This window comes from Vipera berus, assembly GCF_964194415.1.
Source record: "Vipera berus genome assembly, chromosome: 11".
Taxonomy (NCBI): domain Eukaryota; kingdom Metazoa; phylum Chordata; class Lepidosauria; order Squamata; family Viperidae; genus Vipera; species Vipera berus.
The window spans coordinates 16,378,242-16,399,008 of record NC_138214.1 but is presented as its reverse complement, the minus strand read 5'-3'; the positions used below and the strand labels follow the sequence as shown (position 1 = coordinate 16,399,008).

The window sequence follows — 20,767 nt, the reverse complement described above, 5'->3', positions numbered from 1 at the left end:
GATATTTCTCCACAGTGCCCATTAATCAGCATTCCTTGAGCCAGTCATGTTTTCGATAAGTGACATCTTTACAATAATTGCATTAATGGTTCCCCAATTAATTCACCCTGCCAGGCTGATCCGTGACAGAAGAACAATAAGGGGTACTTGTGTGTGAAATTGCAGACAAATTTGGAAGCGGCCAGCTGACAACATCATTACGGCTGCTAGGCTGGCTGGACCTGAGGCAACACACAAAACAATGTCTGTGTTAGCTGCTGGAGTTCCATGCCAAGCCTGTTTCGTTGGTCCTGCTATTTAGAAAGAGTCTTATTCTTATGCTAAAGCAAATGAGCAATGATTGTGATATTCATACGATGCCAGTTATTTGCATTAGAGAGATTACATTAACCGTATTTTATATGCCACTGATCCAAGCAACCATCATATTGCCTAAATTGTTCCTGTACCCAATCAAATGGGTTTCTTAGCCTACTAGCTGGTCATATTTGATGACTAAATTTCAAACACACACACACATAAGCTTACATGTAAGAATGCTGTACAAAAAGCTACTGTTGTTGGTCACTAAATAGCAGAATAAGTAATAGACTAGAATGGTTTTTGTATACCGCACTACCCGGCAAAGATGTTCTCTCTAGCATTTCCCCCTTACTAGTTGATGGGGGGGGGGGAAAGAAAAGAATATCTCTCAAAATAGCTTTTGAACAAGAAGAGAAAGTTGGGGACATTCTCAGGATTGGATTCTGCTGTTCCAGCACTTCAAAGTGACAAGGTGGTCAAGGCAGAATTGTGAATGGCTTCAATCTCATTGCAGTATCTCTCACCAACCATTTGAAGCCCACATGACCTCTGGTGCTTCCATGACGATTTAAGGAGACCCTCAAGTGGGAACTCCTAGAACACAGAATCCCAGGACTGGAAGGGACTTTGGGGATCTTCTAGTGACCTCCTCCTCAAGGCAGAAGACCTTATACCATCCTGGTCAAATGGTTGTCCAGTCTACTTTTGAAAATCTCCAGTAATGGAGCACCCACAACTCCAGGAGTCAAGTCTTTCCATTAATTGTTCTCACTGTCAGGAAATTTATCCTAGGTTGGATCTCTCTTTAACAAGTATCCGTCTATTGCTTCTCGACCTGCCTCTGGGGCTTTGGAGAATAACTCAATCCCCTCTTCTCTGGGTTAGCCCTTCAAGTACAAGAAGATAGTTATCATGTCCCCCTTAATCCTTCTCTTTGATAGGCTGGACAGACCCAATTCCCTTAATTCTTTCTAAGCTCTAGAGGGATTCTACTGTCTCTGCTGGAGGGAATTCTCCATTTGAGGAATGGTTGGAGAAGACTTTCTGCAGAAACTGTCCATACAAACTATCTAGATACACATTTGTTGGAGAAATTTGAAAGGTCAAGAGTGAACCAGCTGGTATGAGTGGCTTTCTACTTCCAAATCACACTGTTCCTACCACTCCCATCACAGTTGGTCCTTCAGATACCCTTTTTGCTGTGATAGCATCACAGGTTATCAACTGGATGCTACGTTTGCAGTGACCTGACAGTTCTGAATTTTTGTTGACGATCCAGCTTGGCGCTAGAACCGTGTTGGGTAGGAGTAGCAATTGCGGTAGAAATAGTGATAGACGTCATGTTCTTATAGTACCAACCACAAACATTATCAATCTTGAATATTTGTTTTTTGGTCCCTAGGCCAACTCAGTGCGTGGTCCTTCTGCTTCCCACTTTTGCACCCAAGAAGAAGAGGAAGAAGCTAGAGACTTACCAAGGACAACAAGTTGGATGGTGAGGTTTTTATAGAGACCATGTTTCGGGTTGCTCAAACATAGGGTAAGGTTCCCAGCATGCTTTGGTCTCACATCCCTGATGATTATCCTGTACCTCTCCGAATCTAAGTCATAGCAGTCGTTGCCTTTAATCTGATGGCCATTCTTGTACCTATTAGGACCAGGAAGATGGGAATGAAAAACAGCTGAGACAAAGGAATAGAGGGGATCACGTTTCAGAGCAAATTTAATTTTTAAGTTTTAATGTAGAGCTAGATATTCTGGAAGTTCAGGACAGCTCCCTCTCCTCTCTGCCCACGTGGAATGCTCCCCACTCCTCCATGAATCAGACTGATCCCACAGTAAATTCTCAGTACAGGTAGTCCTCAACTTACAACAATTTGTTTAGTTATAACAGCACTGGGAAAAAGTGACTTGTGACCATTTTTCACATACGACTGCTGCAGCATCCCCATGATCACGTGATCAAAATTCAGACGCTTGGTAACTGACTCATATCTATGACCATTGCTGTGTCCCAGGGTCACGTGATCCCCTTTTGCGACCTTCTGACAAGTAAAGTGAACGGGGAAGCCAGATTCACTTAACAACCGTGTTCCTAACTTAACAACCGCAGTGATTCACTTAACAGCTGTGGCAAGAAAGGTAAAATGGGGCAAAACTCACTTAACAAATGTCTCACTTAGCAACAAAAGTTGGGGTCAAGAACAAAGCATTAAAGCTCTAATTTTTGCATGATGTATTGCAATAGAAGAAGAAGAAGAAGAAGAAGAAGAAGAAGAAGAAGAAGAAGAAGAAGAAGAAGAAGAAGAAGAAGAAGAAGAAGAAGAAGAAGAAGAAGGAGAAGGAGAAGGAGAAGAAGAAGAGGAGGAGGAGGAGGAGGAAGAGGAGGAGGAGGAGGAGGAGAAGGAGGAGGACAAGAAGGAGGAGGAGGAGGAGGAGGAGGAGAAGGAGAAGGAGAAGGAGAAGGAGAAGAAGAAGAGGAGGAGGAGGAGGAGGAGAAGGAGAAGGAGAAGGAGAAGAAGAAGAAGAAGAAGAAGTAGAAGAAGAAGAAGAAGAAGAAGAAGAAGAAGAAGAAGAAGAAGAAGAAGAAGAAGAAGAAGAAGAAGAAGAAGACTGCAATCATACCACTTCCCCAAAGATACGTTTTGGTGTTTAGGAGCCCCTTCTTAGTCCTTACCAAACCACAGCAGGACGAGGGAACGCATCCACCTTCCAAGCCAGCTTGAGTACTTTTTGTCCTGCGTTGGCCTCGTAATACAACTGTTGCCGCTTTTTTACAAAATTAATGAAAGCTTGTGCTTCAATAAACAAGAAAAAGAATAAGAGTTAATTCCTAGTTTGCTTTGCAAAACCATCAGATTTTATTTTTTTTGCTGGACATCAAAATAACATGTGCAAAAGATGAACAATCCGAAAAACAAAAGACAACCAGGCAGATGTGAAAGGGGGGGAAAACAAACCAACCAAGAAAGGGAATGGCCTCGGCTGCACCTTTAAAGCACGTGCTATTTATTGTCCATGGCTGCAGTGACATTTTATTCATTTGAGGTCCAGTTTGATCTGCAAGCTATTGTGAAGAAGACCCCATGTATGAAAGCAACGGGGACATTTTAGAAACACTTGTTCTAAGTGGAGGCAATAATAATATACAGGCACTATCTTTTCTGGACAGTATTTCTTTTAACTCTTGAATTAATGGTGGGTGGTGTTTCTTTTTCCATAGTGCACAATCCATTTTCCCCCCTGACCCACAACTGGGGAATGATTAAAATATATCCATAGTACACAGCAGCAGATGGTCCATGACAACAAAGGGTGATTTCTGTTTGATTCCAGCTGTGAACAGGACAGTTTTCAAAGTGGCAACACGCTACGAAACATCTCTGCAATTTCTTGAAGATATTGCAAGAATGAAAAGGTCTGTCATTCCTAGGGGTGCACAGATAGTCCTCAACGTACAACAGTTCATTTCATGACCATTCAAAGTTACAACGGCACTGCAAACCAGTGACTTATGACCATTTTTCACACTTACAACTGTTGCAGTGTTCCCCCTGGTCATGGGATCAAAATTCTGACGCTTGGCCCAACTGACTCACATTTATGACGGTTGCAGTGTTTGGGGTCATGTGATCCCCTCTTGCGACCTTTTGACAAGCAAAGTCAACGGAGAAGCTAGAGTCACTTCACAACCGTGTTAGTAGCTTAACAACTGCAGTGATTCACTTAACAACTGTGGAAAGAAAGGTCATAACATGGGGAAAAACTCACTTAAGAAATCTCTCACTTAGCAACAGAAATTTTGGGCCCCATTGTGGTCATAAGTCAAGGACTACCTGTACTTTTAAGTTATACATAGGTGCAAGTTTAGAATACTGTGCGAGATTTTGTCTAGAGGGACCCCTGACCTGCTTGGGGTCTAAAAATAAGTGTAGCACGATGGATATTGAGTCTAAACCACAGAGGAAGTGATATAAGCCAGAGTTTCTCAACCTGGGCAACTTTAAGCTGATGGACTTCAATTCCCAGAATTCCCCAGCCAGTTCTCTTAGCTGAGGAATTCTGGGAATTGCAGTCCATACACCTTAAAGTTGCCCAGGTTGAGAAACACGGATATAAGTCATTGAGGAGTTGGTGGAACAGAGGAAACTGCTTATTTTTAGCCAGTAATGTTGACAATATTTTTTTTTAAAATAGACACACCACCCAACTCCAAGCAAACAACTTCAGGATAAGTTAACTGAGCTGGGGAAATTGGAAATGGTGAAACTGATCCCTCAGGTGGCTATTTTAAGTCAACACTGAGTTGAAAGGATTGTGGAGGGAACTATGTTCATTCTGGAGGGTCATCAGCAAGGAGAGGTCTCCTAAAATGGTGGTGCCAAAAGACTATAAACATATCAGCTTGCAGAAAAGTGGCATGTTCCTCTTTGGTTCTCCCATTTTTGAGGTCATTCTTACGGAATATTGTGATTGTAGCGTTCATTTCTTTGCTTCCTCCACCCTGATTGAACACTTTGCATGCGTAATGTCCTTTGTCTTCCATTGTAACATTCGTGATAGTCACTTTACTAGAGGCTTTGTACACGGAGTAACTCTGTTCAAAGTTCTTATGTGTCCTTGGTTCCTAGAAGAGAAAAAGAGAGAAGCACAGAAAAATTTGCACCGAGCTCAGTTCAAAATCCCCCAAATAAAAAAGCCGTAATGGGGAATATTGTGGTATCTTTACCTAAATGCCTGTATGGTAGGCTTGATGCAAATAGATGTCAAGAGTCTTAGAAAGTGACTACAGCAGGGGTCCCCAACCCCCAGTCCTTGGGCCAGCACCGGACCGCGGAAATGCCAGAAACCAGGCTGTGCAAAGAAGGGAAGTGCCATCTGTAGGTTGCAGGCAGCATGGAAACCACGCCCACTCCAGTCTGCAGAAAAGCCTCTCTCCAAGGATCTGGTCCCTGGTGCCCAAAAGATTGGGGGCCACTGAACTAGGGGGGGGGCTTCTTCCTAAAATGGGACAACTTGCCACAGCCAACTCGCTGTGGTCAACTCACCACAGCCAACTTTCCATGGGACCACTCACCGTGAGACCATTCAACAATTCAATTTAATTATTTAAAATAAATTTTAAAATATTTTAATTTGTGCCATTCACATTTCATTTTGTCCCTCCTTTTCCATTCTTTCTTTAATGGTTCCATTTCACCATTTCTTTGATATTAGTATAATATCTGTTTTAGTGTTTAAAACAGGGACCCCCAACTTGTGGGCCATGCCCACTACTGGGCCGTGGCCTCCTGGCCTCCAGGCCACGAGACAGGCTGATCAGTATGCGCAGTATTAGTGCAGGTTAGTGTACTGATATTAGTATCAGTATGCGCAGTATTAGTGCAGGTTCGAGTCCCACCAGGCTCAAGGTTGACTCAGCCTTCCATCCTTCCGAGGGAGGTAAAATGAGGACCCAGATTGTTGGGGGCAATTAAGCTGACTTTGTAATAATGCCGCTTGGGGTGTGTGTGAAAGCCCTAATAAGCAGGCATATACATAGAATGAAGGCTACTGCTAAGCTTGTAAGCCGCCCTGAGTCTTCGGAGAAGGGCGGGATATAAATGGAATTAAAATAAAAAAAAATGTGTGTCCGTGAACTCACCCCCACTCATGTTAGTGCCGTGGCTGTGGTGTGGCGAAAACAGGGCATGGGATGGTGAAAATGGGGTGCAATGTGGCAAAAATGGTCTGTGGTGAAAATGGGGCAGGGCTAGCGAATGTCAAATGGGTAGTAGCGCCACCCCATTTGCGTCACGCATGTGCTTGTGGCCCTGTTTGCCCGTGTAAAATGCTTCCCCCTCCCTTTCTCTCCGATTCACCAACCAAGAAAGATTGGAGGCCTCTGGCTTAAAAGACTATACCACCAAGTCCTTCAAGAAGTAATTTTCTTTTCTGGGTTTTTATGGATCAGACAACACTGAGAAATCCCTTGGACAATCCAGGAGTTATTTCCAAAAGAGAGCCCTTCCTTTAAGGAGTTCTGCACAAACATTTTGATCTGTTTTTCTAACTTCAAAATGTAGAGTTTGCTTAGGGGTTATGAGCCATTCTTTCCATGCTAATTTATATGGAACCAAGCATTTCCAGTAGAGCTACGCTGATGTACAGGCAGTCCTCAATTTCAACGGTTCATTCAGTGACTGTTTGAAGTTACAACAACACCAACAAAAATGACTTATGACCGTTTTTCACACTTACGACTGTTTCAGCCTCTCCATGATCAAAATTCAGACACTTGGCAACTGATTCAGATTTATGACGGTTGCAGCGTTTGGGGTCATGTGATCCCCTTTTGCGACCTTTTGATAAGCAAAGTCAATGGAGAAGCTGGATTCACGTAACAACCGTGTTGCTAACTTAACTATTGCAGTGATTTACTTAACAACTGTTGCAAGAGTGGTCGTAAACTGGGACAAAACTCTCTTAAGAAATCTCAAATTTTGGGCTCAATTTTGCTTGTAAGTCGAGGACTGCCCCTTAGTCAACAAAGGGCAACTGAATGGTTATTTAGGAAAGCTAACAAACATTCAGCAGATCCATTTCTGAAGAACCAAGGAAACAAATCTTCAAAGAAGAGAAACACACTTTGAGTAGGCCAAGGTCTTCCCTCAAGTAAGAAACCTACTGGAATGACTCACCCTCTTGCTTGGAAATGTCCATTTAAATTCTAACCGTCCATTCCAGAGTGTCTGCCCTTTGCATTCCAAGTTAAGGGTTTCTCCAACCAAGAGTTTTTTGGGAGATGCTGTCATATCTACATTCCAAATCCGTCCCTCTAAAAGAAATAAGAAAGTCAGCGATCAAGCATCTATTCCAGTAACATTCAGGGTCATGTACAGAATCTACATATTTTATGGGCCTTCACTCGCATCTTTTAATGGGGAGCATCTAATCCAGGGGTCTTCAAACGTGGCCCTTTTATGACTTGTGGACTTCAAGTCCCAAAATTCCTCAGTCAGCATGCCTGGCTGAGGAATTCTGGGAGTTGAAGTCCACAAGTCATAAAAGGGTCAGGTTTGAAGACCCCTGATCTAATACAAGCATTTGGTAGAACTTTGAGGAGTGCTTATAATCCATTTAATTTCCATAGCTGGAATCAGGTTGAGTGCAGAATATAGTCCAGCACAGTGGTGGGAATCAGCCAGTTCACACCAGTTTGGCAGAACCGGTAGCTAATTTTTTGTTACCGAGGCTTAGAATGGACCTCTGGAAGCGGTATCCATGCAGTTGTTGACATATTTGAATCCCACCACTGGTCCAGCAATGGAAAATTATGTCCCAAAAGGATGTTTTCATCACCTAAAGCAAAAGCAGTTAGGTACTCACCCGTTCTCTGGGTCAAGTAATATGTTTCATATTGCATCTCGTTGATTGTAACAACACACTTGATCATTTTAGCAAAGAACTCAATGGACGGTGAAGTGATAATGAATCCTTTCTTTGGGTCCCATTCCTTCTTCTCATAGGTCAGAGGCTTGGAGGCTTGGTGCTAAAGGAGAAAAAGCAAACATAAAGATAGTACTTTTTGTTTGAGATAAAGCTACGGTAGATACAATTAAGATAAATCTACAGTGGATATAATTAAGATAAAGCTACCGTGGATATAATTAAGAAGCGTTCAAGCTGTTTTGATCTTAAAAATGTCCCAAACCAGAGCTGTCCTGTTCTAATCTTGAGGGAGACATTCTAAGGCCCATTCCAGTTTTTCTGAAAATGTTTAGACATCAGATGTGCCTCTCAGAGATTTACTAGAAGTGGCCCGGCGTCAAAACAGGCAATTTCAAACTCCATTCAGCAATTGGAATGGGGTGTTTGGGATCATTTCTGGCAGTCTCAGAACATTATCTTCCCAAAGATGGGATGCTGCAAAATCTCTAATTGTAGGAGAAGGAGTTGCTGAATCTGAGGTCAGAGTTAAAAAAGGGATCAGTCTAGAATCCCTTTGTAGCCACAGGAGGATTAAGTCCAACTTCCCTTGAATTTCATTGACTCTTATCTAGACGCAAGCAAGTGCTACCTTGTGCATGAAGGCGAATATATGTGTTCCGGGATAATGTTGCAGGATCCAACCTGGGTCGGTCACTGGGACCAAATGTTTAGTCTTCCGAGCTTTCGGACTGGTGCTGGGCCCATCCGTAGAGTACTTTTCTCTACTGGAATGTCTTCATGGGCTCCAGCATGAGTCCAAAAGCTCGGAAGACTAAACCTCTGGTCCCAGTGACTGGCCCAGATTGGTTCCTGCAAGTGTTAACCGTTAGTTGAGAATATTCCTGTGCATAGGCATGATGTCATGGTTCTGACAGACAGAAACAAATAAAGCAGAACTCCGAGGTTTGCAAATTCCTCAAAGAACATGTTTATTAGTTGCAAAGTATTGGCATGGTCAAAAGTGAAACCATGTCTGGGTGCACATGTAACAATTCCCCAATACAGAGTTAAAAGTCCCACCCATAAAACCAAGCAAGCAATGTTCCCCAATGTGATTATTTGGTGGGCTTTTTACATTATGCCCAGCTTGCAGTCTTGGGAACAACTGCTGACCTTGGTTCCCATGGGACAAAAGATTATTTTGACTAACCAAGCAACTGGGTAACCCCCCCTCCCTCTGCTCTATGTGGCAACCTAGAATGAGAAGAAAAATGGCTGCAGCCATGCTCATTTGTAGAGTTGACACAGGAATAGCAACAAATCAGTTTAACTGGACCTTTGTATGAGGACCAGGTCTTTTAAGCTTGATATGAGTTCAGTTCTTTTCAGACTCAACTCTTGTCTCTATTTCTTCACTTAAGAGCAATAAATCACTCATTGTAGTTTTCCTATTCAATCACTGTCCTCTTCTAATACAACCTCAGAGTTTTTGCCTGAGATTCTGGATTGACTCGACTGCTGCCAGTCAAAGTCAAGAACACTGAATTATACCGACTAATGGATCAAATCAGTGGCTCTGTTTGTCCAATACATCATAACCATAAACTAACCCAGTATTTCTCAACTTTGGCCATTCTATGTTGGGTAGACTTCAACTCCCAGAATCACAGTGGTTAAGTGCAGTGTGCAGTACTGTTATCATAAGCTAGCTAGCTATGATCTGAATCTATATTACTTATTTTGGGCCTCATGCCTTATTTCAAGAGAGAGTTTTAAAGGCACATGCAGAGTAGCTAAGTAAAAAGATAAATTTAAGCAGCCAAGGATTCTGTGATAGTTTTTGGTTAACAGCAAAAAAAGGAGAAGAGGAAGAACTTCTAGGTGGACCTGCATAGTAGATATCTGTCCTAACGTCAACATCCTCATTGATTTTGGTTGGTGGCACGGTTAATAGACACTAGTCAGTCTTCAAGTTAGTCATTAGAACATAGCCATTCTGGCTTATAAACCACGTTTTTTAGCTTAGCGCAGCAGTCTCCAAACTTCACCATTTTCAGACTTGTGGACTTCAACTCCCAGAATTCTGGAAGTTGAAGTCCACAAGTCTTAACATTGCCAGGTTTAGAAACCCCTGGCTTAGTGTAACAATTGTTATTTCCTTTTCCAGGATGACAATCTGCTATGAACTACAGGTTGCGTGCGTATCTTGTTTTTGTACAAGCATCTCCGCTGCATCTTGCACAATCTTGCCTAGATAGACAAGCATTCTATGTTCTTGGGGGGGAAAAAAGATCAGTAGCTCCTCCTCAACAGGAAGTGCTATCAGCTTCCTGTTCCAGCTGATTTGGGCTGGAACAGCAAGGATATCTGGAATCCTGCCATGTCCTTCACTTCTCACTTCCAGGATCCTCCTCCATCCTGACTTGTCCTTCATGCCCTATTATGAACTTTGTCTCCCATACCTACAAGATCCAATCATGCTGCCCAAAAACTATGGATGTCACCACCACTCAGACCTGTTCTTCCAACTTGTGTCCTATATAATTCCCTGCTTTCAGCCTGGAAAAGACAACGTGGGATGGTACTTCATGTTAAGCCAAACTATTCATTGTCCTATGTTGGCTGCAGCTTGGATTGGAAGTTAGGGCCTTGAAGCTGGCAACCTAAAGGCGATATTGAGGAGCCAGTATGAAGCACCTATTTTAAAACATTGTGTAGTCACAAAAGTTTAATTTGTAGTCTTACAAATCTTTTCTCTTCTGTGCCATACAATAGTGCTATTTTTCAAGGGAATGTAGTGTAGAATAAGGGCGGAATTCCTATTTCATTCTCTTGTTGGGGGTGGGGATAAAAGGGGTGGTGTGTTGCCTTTTATCCAGTTGAAATAGAAATAATTTGTCTTCAAGGTGTTTCTATAATTGAGAAAAAGAAACTATGTAGAAGAAATAGCATGTATTTCTTGATTATTGGAACCTGACTCTATCTTTCTATCATCTAATCTGTCTGTCTGTCTGTCTGTCTGTCTGTCTGTCTGTCTGTCTGTCTGTCTGTCTGTCTGTCTATCTATCTATCTATCTATCTATCTATCTATCTATCTATCTATCTATCTATCTATCTATCTATCTATCCCTCTCTCTCATCTATCTGTCCATCCATCCATCCATCCATCCCATCTATCAATCATGTTAGCTATCTAGCTATCAATCCCTAATGTCTGCCTGTCTGTCTTTCTATCTCTCTGTCCCCCTTCAATTTTTGCAATAAAAAATAGAGTCTGGAAAGATTTTTCCTTTTAGATGTTAATTTCATTTATTTACTGAATAACGGACTTGCCAGTTTATGAGGCTACAACTGTAAAATGGAAAGAAAGGAAAGTTTAATTGGCTGCATCTCCATTTTAGATCGAAGGTTATTCCTACTTTTCAGTCAGAAGGAACATCTAGTGCAGGGGTGTCAAACTCAATTTCATTGAGGGCCGCATCAGCATTGCGGTTGCCCTCAGGGGGCCGGGTGGGTGTGGCCAGGGTAGGCGTGGCCTACTGGGTGGGCGTGGCTAGAGTGCGTATGGCCTACTGGGTGGGCATGGCCAGCTCTACATCGTTGGCATCAAGGGTGCCTATGGGGGCCTGGGCAGGAGTGGGACAGATCTGAGGGTCTCTGGCAGGAGGAGGGTCTCTGGGCCAGGGCCAAGGCAGTGGGGGCCGTTCCCTCACTGTTTCCAGGATGGCTTCACGGGCCACATTGAACCACTTCACGGGCCGGATCTGGCCCCCGGGCCTTGTGTTTGACATGTCTGATCTAGTGGATCATGTTTAAAAAGATTAACTCGGTATCCCAAAGTTGGTTGGAGTTGGCAGCATTAAAATGGAACACATTTTTGAAAACAAAACAAGATCCATGATCACGTCACTGAAACTCCCCCTCTTCCTATTTGCAACCCAGGTAAAAATTGGGGGAGGGTTTTGATATTGTGAGCCTTCTGGATTATTATTTTTTACTTCTTTTCCCATTTTCTTCCCATGGACAACCCTGCTCCAATGAATCCCTTTTCTGTATTGATAGCATTTATTGGCAAAGTGTCCTGGCAGTTTAGGGCAAACTTAGGCGATTCTGAACAATCTTTTTTTCCTTTCTAAGGTTTTCTCAGCCCCACAGGGAGGGAAAGCCCACACGGTTTTGTTCCACATTAATTTTACATATATGGGGTGTGTGTGTGTGTGTGTGTTATACACACAATATATATATATATATTGTGTGTGTGTATATATATATATATATATATATATATATATATATATATATATATATATATATATATATATATATGTTAAATGTTTGTTAAGTATGTTTATTGTTTGTTAGCAAGCCAAAAAAATTTACACACACCAACACACACACACACACACACACATATATATTGTGTGTATATTCAAAAGCCTGAATTTCAAGCCCAGCTCGAGCACTAATCAGAATCAGCTGACATGAGAAATGAGCTTCTTCCTAGCATTAGCAACCCACCGAATTTCCCATAAATATCTAAGGAGGATAGAGTGCGGTCATTTTAAAGTATAATGGAAGCATCAGAAACATAATTTAAAAGGGGGAAAGTATATTGTTTCAGGAATCGTGAAACAGAACGGTGCTGAATATTAAAACTCTGCATTTGGGGATCCCCTGATGTTCAGATTTAAAATATATATCTACAGAAATACTGCATATAGATATGATAGATATAGATTCTCTCTCTCTCTCTCTCTCTCTCTCTCTCTCTCTCTCTCTCTCTCTCTCTCTCACACACACACACACACACACACACACACACACACACACACGTATTCCACATAATAAATGAAGTTGCTTGTGCAATATTCAAAAGTTGTTATGAAAGGAGAAGAGGAAACCAGAGCTGATTTTGCCCCAATCTTCAAAAGACCCCTGGTGCTATTTTTCTCCCTTGCTTTCCTGCAGTTTTATCACTGAGCAGTTATTAAATTTGGAGGAGGATGTTCTAAATTTGTCAAATTGTCGGGCTCCTTCCTTCCCTCCTCCCCCCCTTTAGTTTCCTGTGAGTAAAGGAAGCCGCCAACCTGGCTCCACACGTAGTATTTCCAGACAAGGCCAAAATAAGAAGCCGGCTTTCCTTAAATGGGAACAGAAAGATGGGTGCCCAAGGTAAACACACCTCTACAGAAAGCCTTATCCGCTCTTCTGGAGACGTCTCTCAAGCCAAGGGAAGAGACACCTTCCTTTTGGGGTCTGAATGTCAGCCTCCCCCACCCCCTATGTCTCTTTCAAAGGAGGAAGAACAAAGTCCTCGGTCCAGATGTCCCAACAGCCCAAAATGGAAACCTCTACCCATCCTTCTTAAAGTCTAGGATGACCTCCCAGTGCAAGACCAAGCGACAAACGGAAAAAAAATTGACTCAGCTCCCAGAGATGGGAAAGATCAGAAATCAGGCATCTGAACTCCTTGCCCTTTTCTCAAGGAGACATTATCTTCAGGTTTCAGAGAGGCAGCTAGGCTGGTATTAATTCTCTATATATTTCAACAAAAGTCAACAGAGATGTTAAGCCGACACTTACAGGAAGCCAAAGCTCTTGCCACACCAGCCAAGAAAGAGAGAGAAGGAAAAAGAGAGAGAGAGAGAGTCAAGAATGGGTTTAATTTCAATATTATGAAAATGTGTGGGCGTGTGTGTGTTTTGGATCGAGTACTTTATGGAGGGAAGTTGCTCTCTTCATTAAAAAAAAGAGAGAGTAATGCTTCACCTCAGCATTAAAACTAAAGAAGTTTCCCATTCTTGGCAAATTTTATTATTTTGGCTAAATGTTATGAATAAGATGCCTCCACAGTTATCCATCAAACAATACCAAATCCCACTGCCTGTTTAGTTCTACTACAGCAGTGATTCCCAACCTTTTCTATACCCCACGCCCTTAGAACGCTTCTGATATATTCTCGCACCCCTTGCAAAAGTTTGAAATAATGGCAACAAATTATGCATATAAACTATAATTTTGAAAACCCAAGTTTTCGCGCTCCCTGGAATATCATCTCGCACCTCCAGGGGGCTGGAGCACCTCTGGTTGGGAACCCCTGTCCTAGAGCATCAAATACTGTCCCATAACAAGTCTAAAACCTATGGTAAATACCGACAATCAAACACTGAGACGAAGTGACCATTATTAGTCTGTATTCGAGACTTTGAGACTGACTGAAGATCATTTAATATCAAGAAACAGCTACTAAGAAGCCAGGGGTGACTTCTGGGGAAAAAAAAAGTCTGCCCCAGGAAAAAGAGTATGAAGCAACTTAATATACACAATTATACTCTTTGATAGAGTATAGTATTCCACTTATTTGTCAGCTACTTTACTCCAGAGAAAGAGTGACCCGTGAGTTAAATCTACATGACAGAAAACTCAGGTAGGATAGGTAGGACAAATTTTATGGTGGTCTTCCTAAACCTGTTTCATTGCTGGAGGCAGAGAAAGGGCTACAGATGTACAGCAGCATTTTCTGTTATATATATCTGCATCACTTTGAAACTTCCCAGGCTGCCCATGCATCCAGTCTGAAAAAAAAACCTCGTGAGGTCTTCTGTTGAGTTTGGAAGAAAGGTGAGGGGAAGCCAGAGAAGCTGTAGGCCACTGAGAGGACAGTACAACAAAAGGCAGGACAATCACACACAACCCTTAGAATCATAGAATTATAGGACTGGAAGGAAACTTTGAGGTCTTCCAATACATCCTCCTCCCCAAGGCAGGAGTCCATATACTATCCTGGACAAATGGTTGTCCAATCTTGTCTCAAAACCCTCCAGCGATGGAGCAGTCGCAAGGAGGCAATCTGTTCCACTGATTTAATGGTTCTCACTATCAGGAAATTCCTCCTTAGTTCTAGGTTGGATCTCCCTCTGATGAGCTTCCACTCATTGCTTCTGGTCCTGTCCTCAGATGCTTTGAAGGACAAATCAACCCCAACTTCTTTGTGATTGCCGCTCAAGTACTGGAAGGCTGCTATCATGTCACCCCTAATCTTTCCCTTCATTAGGCTAGACCAGGGGTCTTCAAACTTGGCCCTCTTATGAGTTGTGGACTTCAACTCCCAGAATTCCTCAGCCAGCCACGCTGGCTGAAGAATTCTGGGAGTTGAAGTCCACCAGTCATAAAAGGGCCAAGTTTGAAGACCTCTGGGCTAGACATACCTAGTTCTGAGGGGTCCTTGGTGCTCTCTGAGCTTGCTTGTTTTCTTGCAGACATTTCATTACGCTAACTAGGTAATATCATCAGCACTAGAAGAGACTAGGGTTTGGAATGGAGGAGGAGGAGGAGGAGGATAGCAACTGTGGGGTCCTTGATGCTGCCTGAGTTTGCTTGTTTTCTTGCAGAAGTTTCATTACCCAACTAGGTAACTTCATCAATGCTAGCCGTGCTAGCTCAGAAAGCCCCAAGGACCCCTCATTTCAACCCTGAGCTACAAATATTCCCCTTCATTGATACCCAGTTCCCTTACCTGTTCATTGTATAAGAAAGTCTACCTTCCTCTTGTCATCTGTGTTGCTCTTCTCTGCATGCATCCTAGCATCTCAGCATCTTTTGTGTATCATGGCGATCAGAACTGGATGCAATATTCCAAGTGTGGTCTCACTAGTGCGGTATAAAGAAGTACTATCCCCTCCTGTGATCTTGATGCTATCCCTCTGTTGATACAGTCTTGGACCACATTGGCTTTTTTGGTAGCTGCAACACCCTTATGGCTCATACTTAATCAGTGTTCCGCCAAGACATCTAGATCAGGGATCCCCAACCCCCAATCCATGGACCGGTACCGGGCCGCAGCATGACAGCAACCGGTCTGCACAAGCAAGCAAAGCCCCATCCATGGGACGCAGGCAGCACACAAAACCACGCACTCTCCAGTTGGTGGAAAAACCTCTCTCCACGGAACTGATCCCTGGTGCCCAAAAGGTTGGGGACCTCTGATCTAGATCCATTTCACAGGCATTACTTAGTAGCTTTATAACAAAGAACTGAAACAATATTGTTCTCCACTCTCAAGAATGTCAACCAAGTTCTATCCTCCTTTAAAAGAAAATTTGAAAGCAGGTTCAATTAAGTGAGAACCAACAGGAAAAAAGAGGAAGATTTTTTCCACGTGGCATAAAATTAAAGCTCCCTCTTCTTAGGGGTGGTGCCCTGTATTAACTGCCATAAAACAATTCTGCTTCTCCATCTTCTCCATCTGCTTTTCAGCAAGCCCAGTTCAGGGAACAAGAGCCACATTCTACCTGCTGCTTTTCAAGAGCACCCAGAAAATTAACCAAAGCCATCTGGAAATCCTAATTTGGAGCAAATTTAGGATTTTGCTTCAGCCAGGATTCTGGGTGACATGGATCCTTTCTGGAACAAATTCCAGCAAATGTTCTTTCAGGGGAAAAAAAAGCCCAGAATAAAAAAAAAAACAAAAAACAAAATAAGAATTGTACTTATCTAAGAAATTCTTTAAGAGATGTCCAAAATATATAATCTTCCTTTTGCTAGCATGTTTAAAATGCCTGATTCTTGTATAGAAGACATGGACACTTTAAAGAGTATAGGTTTCTTTTCCAAAATTGTCTGAACCAGAGTTGAAATTTGCTAGTTTGAAAATCTATGGCTAAAAGTGGCCCATTACTGAGCAAATTCATCCTCTTTTGATGATTCATCAATAGTTACCCTTGAAAGTCAGGGTTGATCTCCTCTAGGACTGACCGGTTTGATTGCCTTGCAGTCCAAGGGACTCACAGGAGTCTTCTCCAGCACCATAGTTCAAAGGCTTCAATTCAAGGCTGAGCGCCAAAGAATTGAGGCCTTTGAACTATGGTGCTGGAGAAGACTCCTGTGAGTCCCTTGGTCTGCAAGGCGATTAAACTGGTCAGTCCTAGAGGAGATCAACCCTGACTGCTCTTTAGAAGGCCAGATCCTGAAGTTGAAACTCAAATACTTTGGCCATCAAGTGAGAAGGAAGGACTTGCTGAAGAAGAGCCTCATGCTGGGGAAGGTTGAGGGCGAGAAATGAAGGGGACAACAGAGAACAAGGTGGCTGGATGGAATCACTGAAGCAGTAGGTGTGAGCTTAAAGGGACTCTAGAAGATGGTAGAGGACAGGAAGGCCTGGAGGAACGTTGTCCATAGGGTCGCGGTGGGTCGGACATGACTTTGCAACTAACAACAACAACCCTTGAAAGCTAACCTATTTGATGAATGTTGGAGAAGATTCAGAAATTGAATAGAATAGAATTAGAACAGAATAACAGAGTGGGAAGGGAGCTTACAGGTCATCTAGTCCAACCCCTCACCCAAGCAGGAGACCCTACACCATTTCTGACAGATGGCAGTCCAGTCTCTTCTTGAAAGCTTCCATACAAATAAACTAAGACAATGTAATGCTCACCACCAGCAGCTCCGGTTTGATCTCTGGTGAGGTGACGCGACATGGCACATTGATCACATCTGTATAGTTGTACACCTTGATGAGGTCTGCATATTTTGGGTGGGGTTGCACAAAAGGCTGTGATTGATCTGCAGGACACAAAAATGGAACATCACAAGCGTGCCAAGAAGCAACAGGGTTGGGTTTCTTGATAGAAATAACCTGCTATTCATCCTTAATTTTTATACCAAAAGCAGAGTAGATTAACAGATTCTGATTCTAACTTAGATCAGCTGTTGAAGCTGAGTCAGTCCTTTTGGGAAGAAAACCTTGGCAAAGTCAGATTCACCCTTTCTCAACCCAAATATGACACTGTACTTAACTTTTCTCAGCTGAAAATAGTATCTGAAACCGTGGAGATATTTTATGCTAGGAAATTGATAAATGCAACTCAGGTCCCCAAGGAATGTTACTTTCCTTGCTTACTTCCAGTTATGCTTGGAGAAGAGAAGGACACAATGACCCTTTTTTGCAGGCATCTGGAACCTTTTCCCAATGTCCAAGAAAAAAAATAATAGCAGTCACAGAACCAGCAAATCAGCACAACAGGAAGACTTGTTTTTCACATAGGTGTTGTTATTGCAAAAAGACAATCATGTTTTCAGCATCCACATTGCTGGACAGTTCCCTGATGCAACTTTACAGAGAAGCTTTGTCTGTTAGGGCAAGAAACTACATTGAGGGAGTCTTGGTGCTCTTGAGCTTTAGTTTTTTTTTCTTTTTCTTGCAGATATTTCATTACCCAAACTAGGTAACATCATCAGACGATATTCCCTAGTTTGGCAATGAAACATCTGCAAGAAAACAACCAAGGTCAGAGAGCACCGAGGACTCCTCATTTCCACCCTGAGCTACAAATAAAATAGAATGCTTTATTTGGCCAAGTGTGATTAGATACACAAGGAATTTGTCTCCGATGCAGAAGCCCTTAATGTACATGCAAAACAACAGAGTATAATAATCATAGTAATGATACCAATAAGAAGGGGTAGTAGACAAGAATCGAATTGAATCGAATAGAATAGTCAGACTGTAGAATAGAATAGAATAGAATAGAATAGAATAGAATAGAATAGAATAGAATAGAATAGAATAGAATAGAATAGAATAGAATAGAATAGAACAGAATAGAATAGAACAGAACAGAGCAGAACAGACAGATTGTAGAACAGAATAGAATAGACATAGACATAGACATATTCATAGTCATAGAATAGAGTAGAATAGAACAGAACAGAACAGAACAGAACAGAACAGAACAGACAGATTGTAGAATAGAATAGACATAGAATAGAATAGAATAGAACAGAATAGAACAGAACAGAACAGAACAGATTGTAGAATAGAATAGAACAGACATAGACATAGACATAGACATAGACATAGTCATAGAATAGAATAGAATAGAATAGTATAGAATAGAACAGAACAGAACAGAACATAATAGACAGATTGTAGAATAGAATAGAATAGAATAGAATAGAATAGAATAGAATAGAATAGAATAGAATAGAATAGAATAGAATAGAATAGAATAGAATAGAATAGAATAGAATAGAATAGAATAGAATAGAATAGCAGAGTTGGAAGGGACCTTGCAGGTCATTTAGTCTAACCCTCAGCCCAAACAGGAGACCCCACACCATTTCTGATAGATGGCAGTCCAGTCTCTTCTTGAAAGCCTTCAGTGATGAAGCTCCCACAACTTCTGAAGGCATAATAGCAATACAGTCCTACTACATGGGTAAATCTCCTTAAGCCCAAGACAGTTCTATGGGAATTAGGTGTTTAGCAGAGTGATGGCATGAGTGAAGAAAAAATACACCTGACCCTGTGTCTAGTTGTTTTGGCATCCAATGCCCTAGAGCAAAGTCCCAAGGGGATGAGTCGAAACAGTTTATGTCCGGAATGTGAGGGATCTGTAGATATTTTGTCAGCCCTCTTTCTGACCTTTGCAGTATACAAGCCCTCGATGGAAGGCAGGCCTAACAATGGTTTTTCCTGCAGGCCTAACTACCTGTACCTGTCTATGCCAGTCCAATTTGGTTGCTGTACCAAACCAGACAGTTATAGCAGTACAAATAGCAGGCTCAGCAATTCCTATTTGAACTCTATCAGCAGCTCCTTGGCCAATCTGAGCATCCTGAGTTGATACAAGAAGAACATTTTTGTTGTGCCTTTTTAATGATGGTTCTAACGTTAAGCACCAATTTCAAGTCCGGGGAGATTACAGAACCCCAAAACTTGAAAGTTTCTACTGCTGTTACTGTGCTATAGATAGTATAACATAGTAAGAGGTGGTAGAATAGGAGGGCTCTTCTGAAATATTCTCCTTAATTAGAAACTACATTCTATCCCAGCTTTCCTCAACTTGGTGCCTTCCAGATATGTGGACAACAACTCTCATCAGCCACAGCCAGTGCACCCAAGCTGAGAAATATATGTTGTCGTCATTGTTTTGGACCCCAGGAATCCCATTTCCCATGGGTGAGGAGTGAGAATTGCAGTGGGTGGGACTGACAAGGACACCCCATTATCTTTCTACCCCTTTGCTCTTAAAACCAGGTTAGCCTATGTAATGGCTTACACTCTGTCTTAGGGTCTCCCTCCTTAAAATGGAGAACGCCAGCAATTTTGGGCAATTGCACTAATTAAATTCGTGATGCTGTCAAAAGGGTTTGCAGAGCTAAAAAATAAATAAAAGGGAATTCATGCCTGGGTTGTACTATTCTTCAGTCTGGCTTTCTGCCTAGTAAGATAATCTATAATTATGAGTTGGTAAAGACTCAAATACTTTGGCCACCTAATGAGAAGGAAGGACTCACTGGAGAAGAGCCTCATGGTGGGAAAGGTTGAGGGCAAGAGAAGAAGAAGGGGATGACAGAGAAGGAGGTGGCTGGATGGAGTCACTGAAGCAGTAGGCGTGAGCTTAAATGGACTCCAGAAGATGGTAGAGGACAGGAAGGCCTGGAGGAATGTAGTCCATAGGGTCGCGATGGGTCGGACACAACTTCACAGCTAACAACAACAGGAACATTTTTGGTGAATGGCAATTATTCAAGGCTAGTGTTTCTCAGTTTTAGCTATACTGGCAAGGGGATTTCAGGAGGTGAGCCCACTCCATACTAGATGGGGAATTCTGGGAGTCGAAGTCCACCCCATGCTGGTGGGGGAATTCTGGGAGTTGACATCCACTCATGCTTGGACGGGGGATTCTGGGAGTGCCTAAGGTTGAGAAACACTGGCCTAGGCATTTGGTCTGGCATTCCCATATGAGACTCTTATAAGCAGCATGTAGTGATTGTGGTTTTGCTGTAGTTCGTATTTTTAAAGTTAGTCCTTGATGATGGAAGAGAGAGAGAGAGAGAGAGAGAGAGAGAGAGAGAGAGAGAGAGAGAGAGAGAGAGAGAGAGAGCGCAAACAAACAAACTGGGGCGAATCATTGAGGCTGGTCCACAATCACAAAAAAATCTCCTTCTCACCACTTGAGGGCGCACTTACGGTGACTTTACACAGCAATCCAAGTACTTCTCTTGCTAATGGTCAGTTCACTTTAACATTCAGGCCCCGGGGAAATGT

The 20,767-nt window shown here is 42.4% G+C and overlaps 1 protein-coding gene across 1 annotated transcript in view; it reads right to left on the bottom strand.

The window, feature by feature from the left end:
* Nucleotides 1–20,767, bottom strand: part of LOC308673190 (vascular endothelial growth factor receptor kdr-like) — a 191,013-nt gene that overhangs the window by 90,932 nt on the left and 79,314 nt on the right. Inside the window, exons 4-9 of the mRNA XM_081336687.1 lie at nucleotides 17,150–17,277; nucleotides 7,672–7,834; nucleotides 6,984–7,120; nucleotides 4,765–4,930; nucleotides 2,981–3,101; nucleotides 1,779–1,951 (exon numbers count right to left, since the gene is read on the bottom strand). Of these exons, the coding sequence (XP_081192813.1) occupies nucleotides 1,779–1,951; nucleotides 2,981–3,101; nucleotides 4,765–4,930; nucleotides 6,984–7,120; nucleotides 7,672–7,834; nucleotides 17,150–17,277 (888 nt within the window). The remainder of the gene's footprint in view (nucleotides 1–1,778; nucleotides 1,952–2,980; nucleotides 3,102–4,764; nucleotides 4,931–6,983; nucleotides 7,121–7,671; nucleotides 7,835–17,149; nucleotides 17,278–20,767) is intronic.